This window comes from Ceratotherium simum, chromosome 34, assembly GCF_057802395.1.
Source record: "Ceratotherium simum simum isolate JZ-2026a chromosome 34, ASM5780239v1, whole genome shotgun sequence".
NCBI lineage: Eukaryota > Metazoa > Chordata > Mammalia > Perissodactyla > Rhinocerotidae > Ceratotherium > Ceratotherium simum.
Genome location: NC_141933.1, coordinates 9,222,861 through 9,228,860, shown reverse-complemented (window position 1 = coordinate 9,228,860; position 6,000 = coordinate 9,222,861). Strand labels below are relative to the sequence as shown.

Sequence of the window (6,000 nt, the reverse complement as noted above, 5' to 3'; positions counted from 1 at the left end):
TTTCCACTGGTCAGATCTCTTTTCCTGTCAGTAGCCACCTGGCTGCCTAACCGCTCCTTCATGAGGCTGCATCTTTACAGGATCTGCTGATCCTGCAATTGCCCTTCGGGTCCTCAATTGCTGCTTTAGCAATAACAAGACCTACAGCCTTCATTTTTATTATTTCCGGTCTACGTTCCCTTTTTAAAAGAATTATGCACATTTCAAATATTTTGACTAGACAGATATAGGGAGAAGGCTTTGAATTTCTCAAGCCAACCAAAGAGAAGCCAAAAAATGAACAAAATCCAGTATAAGCTAGATATCTCGTTTCAAATACATTTTCTGCTAAGGACCCCTTTTAGGCTATGAATCAAGTTCGATTATGTGTGTTTTGTGCCATATTCTCAATTTTTAATACCTCCTTTTCCCATCCCCCATAACCACAGCCAGGATGTTATCTCCGGGCTTTTCTTTTCTCATTAGCTCAGCTGTTTTTCCTTCAAAATATGTCTTCTCTACCTGATAGCCTATTCGGAGGAAAGGACACCCTTAAGACCCAAGGTGGACACCTCTTTGGGAACAGTAACGCGATAAGAATACGAAGCAGGTTCTGCAGCTGCATTGCAATGTGACTGGAATGAATAAATAGCTTTTCATTCTGTACAGCATCTTTCTCCATCTACCAAACGGAAGACCGTGCCATCTCCGCCTCACAGTGATGAGATATTACGACACATCCAGAAAAATTCATGAAGCACCTCGCAGAGCGGGCCCCCTGCACATTGCGGTTTTCACTTTTCACTGGAGTGACAGGCGGGAACGTATCAGACAAAAGACACAGGCTCTGGAATTTACGGGAGAGATATTCTCCAGCTAATGGAAGTAAAAAGAAACTGCTATCGTTAAAACACATAATCTGCCGACCCTAAAACATTCACGTCAAGAGTCACGAAGAAACACTAACCCGCAGAGCCCTCTCCCGCTTCAGCCGCAGTGGTGGGCGGAGCTTGGCGCTTGGCCACGCCCCTTGCGTCTGGTCCCCGAGGGGCGCGGCCCGCAGCCGCCGAGCGGGCGCTGCGTGACGCCCGTTCTGCCCCTCCTTCCCTGCAAGAGCGCGGAGGGACAGTTCTTGCGCCTGCGCCCTGCGTCTCTGGGCGCCCCAACGCGGCCGCCCCCCGCCCCCGCCGCCCGCCCGAGGCCCCTTTGTGCGCCTGCGCGCTCGCACTCCCGCCCTCTGGCTGCGCTCGGCTCAGTCGGTCAGTCTGTCGGAGTCTGTCCTCGGAGAAGGAGGAGTGAAGGGACTTCGGAGAGCCAGCTGCCTCGTTGATTTCTTTCCCCTCCCTCTCTCCCGCCCCAAGTCTCTCTTCACCCGTCTCCCGCTCTTGCTCGCGCAGCCATGGCGGAGCCGTCGGCGGCCACCCAGTCCCCGTCCGTCTCCTCGTCGTCCTCCGGGGCCGAGCCCTCCGCGCCCGGCGGCAGCGGCAGCCAGGGAGCCTGCCCCGCGCTGGGGACGAAGAGCTGCGGCTCCTCCTGTGCGGGTGAGCGCCGGGGCCCCCGCCCTCGGGAGGGGGTCGCGGGGAGGCCGGGCACCCTCGCCTCCTGGAGGCTGCAGCCCCGGGCGTGAGCGTCTGGAACCTGGGCTCGGGGAGGGGAGCATCAGGTTGTGCAGGCGGTGAGGAAAAAACGGGGTGTGGGGGGCGGGGAGGGAGTCTGGAGGGTGGGCGTCAACGCCGAGCCCTGGCAGGTGGGGAAAAACACCAGTTCGGGGGAGCAGAGCCCTGAACCGGGGCGATTTAGTGGAGGATTAGGGAGATTGAGAGGATTGGGGCAGGTTGGTTGTAGGAGAAATGACTAGTTAGGATTTTGAGCCGATGGTGGTGGAAGGGTTGCATTACAGGTTTGCAGACAGGTGTTGACATAGTCAGACATTCGTGGTAGGCTTCCAAAAATATATATTGTTTTCTGGTTGCCCGTGGGGAGAGTGAGGAAGTTGAATGGAAACATGGTAGCCGTTTTCTGTCCTGTTTTCATCTGCCTTTAGTTTTTTGAGGCTAGGCTCGCTAAATGCCCGATTTTTCTGAGGCGCCGAGGTCGAAGAAGGCGTGATGAGAGAATAGCTCGGGGGAGATTTGGGAGGGAGGTGCTGATGGTTCAAGATGGATCCGTGGCTGCCTCTGCAACACAGCCTGCTCTTCGCTGGCGCGGCGTGGGGGCGGGGACATGCAATCATTTGCTTATATTCTAGAAGATAATAAATAGAGTCACGCCAAGCCATCAACATATTTTGATTTCGTGCTTTCTGTGGGCTGTTATTGATCGCAGTATAACAAAAGGGGGTGTTTACCGCAGAAAGGGAGGAGGGGGAGAAAATTCAGACAAAGCAGGGGCTGGTTGAACCCCCTTCTCCCATCTCTGAAAAACTAGGAGGGAAGCTGCAGGCCGCTTTTCGTTTCTATTGTATCCGCGTCTGCTTGTTGGTAGGAGCTGGCTGGCAAGCTCCCCTCGTGCAGAGATCTGCAGTGCAGATGCCTTCTTGAGGGGAAAAAAAATGCACCATGAGCAGGTGGTGGTTTTTAAAGGAGCTCAGTCTTTGAAGAAGAAGAAAAAAAGGCTTTTTGTCAAAAGAAGAGCCATAAACTCTGGAGAGTATCGATAATTTTGCTCTCTAGTTAGTTACCTTAAAGGATTTTGAGAAGTTTTAAAATACTTCTTGTCTCCTTCGCCAGAGTCTTGGGTCGATCGTTCTAAAGAACATAAAATTTCTGATCTCAGCTTTAGATATACTCCCTACATGTTTTTCAAACAGTAGATTTCCACATAAGAGCTTTGGTACTCTGTTGGATTTTCCAGTGTGGTTATGGCCATTTCAGTAGAAACAGTATCAGGAAGCTTCTGCAAGGTCAAGATTAGCTGTCCAGATAGAAGAATGAGGCAGCAAATTTAGCACCCTTGTTCTGTTTAAGCCACTAGCGTTTCTCCTCCAAATTTTTGTGTTCTAGGCAAAGGTCCAGATGAACAGCAGCTTCCCTATAACTTAGCAACTTGGTGTTTTGGCTTTAATCATTTGTCATTGTGGACTGTTCAGTTGTTGGCTCTTGTGCGTACTTTTTGATTTTGTTTTATTTGAAATTTTTGATTCACCTGAAAATTAAATGGGATAGATAGATACTCTATCTTAAACTCTTATCCATTACAAATGTGTATTAATATTGTCTAAAAAGCATTAATACAGTTTTGGTGGTCCCAAGGCAAGATCGTCGTTTGTCAGGTCACTACTTGAAAAGTTTAGCTTAAGATAATGCAATATATAGTCATCATTTCATTGCAGAAGCTCTTCCTCCTTTCGGGATGTTTTTTTCATCTCTCAGAGGAAGTGTCTCAGGCTTTTGCACCATGAAAAAAGATGGTTTGTTATTCCAAAATTGAACTCGTTTAAAATGGATATAAAAAAAATCTGCCTTGATTGTTTAAAAAATCTACAAATGTTGATGTCAAACCTTCAGCTTCACATTCTTTCACCAAGCTCCTCTTGGTTTTGGAGACTTTCAGTAAGTAAAAGAAAACTCAGTGGTCGCTTGGTGTCCTGCAGGGAGCAATTTTTGTCTTGACTGGCCTGTTTGGTAACGAATTTTAGAAATATGAGTTCTTACCTAAAGGTGGAGAATGAGTGAAGGCACTCTGTGGTCCACTGCCTCGGGTACTAGTGCAGCCAGTGATGTAATATGCTTGGGGAAGGAGGTCAGGCCGGGATTGGCTTCCCAGATTTCTGCCTTTGAAGGAAACCAAAAGATTTCAAAGGCAGAAGTTTGAGGTTGAGATAGAAGACGCTTAAATATCTAGTGTTCTTTTCAGGATGAAGGTTGTCGTCATTACACATCAAGTATAGATCCATGTCTAATTTATACATGTCTAATGGTTTCCAAATGCCTGTGTGAGCTTTAAAAGTGCTTTAATAGTTTACTTTCTATAGCCTTTGAACTTCTGTAGCTTCTTAGAGACTGTTCTCTGTTATTGCTATGAAAATCATGATGCCAAAATAAAGCTGCATTTCTTGTATCTGTTTGTGGAAATTGGCTCGAAGCAAAAACAGCTTGGACAATTAAAAAAAAAAAGTTTTTGCTTTAAATACTTCTTTCCTCACTCCTGAAACTTAGTTGTTTTGTGTACTTTTTATGGCATCATTTTCACACTTTGTTCTAACATGTCAATTAAATGTGAGTGTGTAATTTGTATTTTCTGGCTTAACCCTTAAATAAAAAGGAATTTGACCACCTGTTCTGCGCTGACATGATCTGTATTATATTCATGTCAAATTATCAGTGACTGTATAACATGGTGATAAACACACAGACTTAAGCCCCAGAGACACCCAGATTTCAATCGTGACTCTTGTCGCTTATTAATTATATGACCTTGTGCAGATCCTGAGCCTCAGCAATGTGACCTAGACAAATTTGCTTTGCACCCTGAAAACCTAACTTTTATTGAATAACAGTACTTAATATTTGATACATCTATCTGCAGGTTACAAACTATTCACACATAGATACAAAATAGCAATAGAATTACAAGTGAGGAATCATAATCTTCCTCACAACAAAGGAAGATCTTATACCTTTTTCTTCTTTCTAAAAATGAGTCTGTTGTTTCAGCTTTTGAACCCCTCACCTTAATGTCTTAAAAGCTGCCGCCCCTTTCATTCAGCTTGTCTGTTAAAGATGTCGGTGGGGGAGCCAAGATGTTTTGTAGATGGCTTGGCATGACATCAATATGTTTCAATATTTTCTGCAGCATTCTGCCCATAATAAGTGTAGTTATGACACATTATGAAACTCTTTATCTGTGGAAGCAAGAAGACAGGAGACAGCAGGAATGGTCATGTCAGTATGGTTTACAAATGCCTATTGACTTGGATTGTTTTTTATTTCCCAGGAATAAAAATTTTTCTTCTTTTTTCTTTTTTTTTTTTTGGTGAGGAAGATCAGCCTTGAGCTAACATCCATGCCAATCCACCTCTTTTTTGCTGAGGGAGATCAGCCCTGAGCTAACATCTGCCAATCCTCCTCTTTCTGCTGAGGCAGACTGGCCCTGGGCTAACATCTGTGCCCATCTTCCTCCACTTTATGTGGGACGCCGCCACAGCATGGCCTGACAAGCAGTGCCTCCGTGCATGCCCGGGATCCAAACCCCGGGCCGCCAGCAGCGGAGTGCGCGAACTTAACCGCTACGCCACAGGGCCGGCCCAAAAGGTTTCTTTTAATGCTGTTTTCTTTTAGAGTCAAATTCACAAATAATTTAACCACTCTGATCAAACAAACCAGTCTACATATATTTAACAGGCAGACCTTAGCCCTAAATTGAAGTCTCTAGGAGATTGTTTACGAAGTTATTGGTAAGAACATCAGTGTTTTTATTATTTTAGAGATGGTCTGAAAACAAAATAAAACTATTATTGCTTGTATTCTGCGGTGAGGAAATTATATATTCGTCCTAATAATAGGAGTCACCTGTCTAATCCTGTACGTGTTTCAAGCACTTGTAAATGATCTTTGGTAATGAGGGAATTGGTGACATGTCATTGAAGGGAAAAGGGAAAGTTAAGGTTTCCAATTTTATTTGAGCCAAGAGGTTGTTCTGTAGAAAGGCGCTTCGCTCTGGACTAGCGGTAATCCTAGAATTTACCCTTTTTGTAATTCTGGAATTACAGAGGCTCCAAATAAATGATTGACTATGCATATTCATTGTATGTACTTAGCTTATAGTTTGTGTTCAACTTTATGGTTAATGATGAATTTATAACTGCCTCCTAAACTGTACAGGCTTGCGAAAAATATATCAATTTTGTAGTAAAACTTTTTAGATAAAAATTACCAAGTTGATATTATATTCATATAATGAACTCGTTCAGAAGTTGCCCAGGAAACTGACTTACCTTTTATCCTGTTCATTGATAACAGCTGTTAATTCTAGAATTATTTTGGATCATTAGGTATGCTATAGATGTTCTGAAAAAAGTGT

General features: G+C 44.7%; 1 protein-coding gene across 1 annotated transcript in view; it reads left to right on the top strand.

Annotated features, from left to right (window-relative positions):
* Positions 1-1,237: 1,237 nt before the first annotated feature.
* The window catches only part of RTN3 (reticulon 3), a 59,802-nt gene continuing 55,039 nt past the window's right edge, over positions 1,238-6,000 (top strand). The window contains exon 1 of the mRNA XM_004437519.3: positions 1,238-1,520. Coding sequence (XP_004437576.1) covers positions 1,379-1,520 — 142 coding nt within the window. The 5' untranslated portion in view covers positions 1,238-1,378. The remainder of the gene's footprint in view (positions 1,521-6,000) is intronic.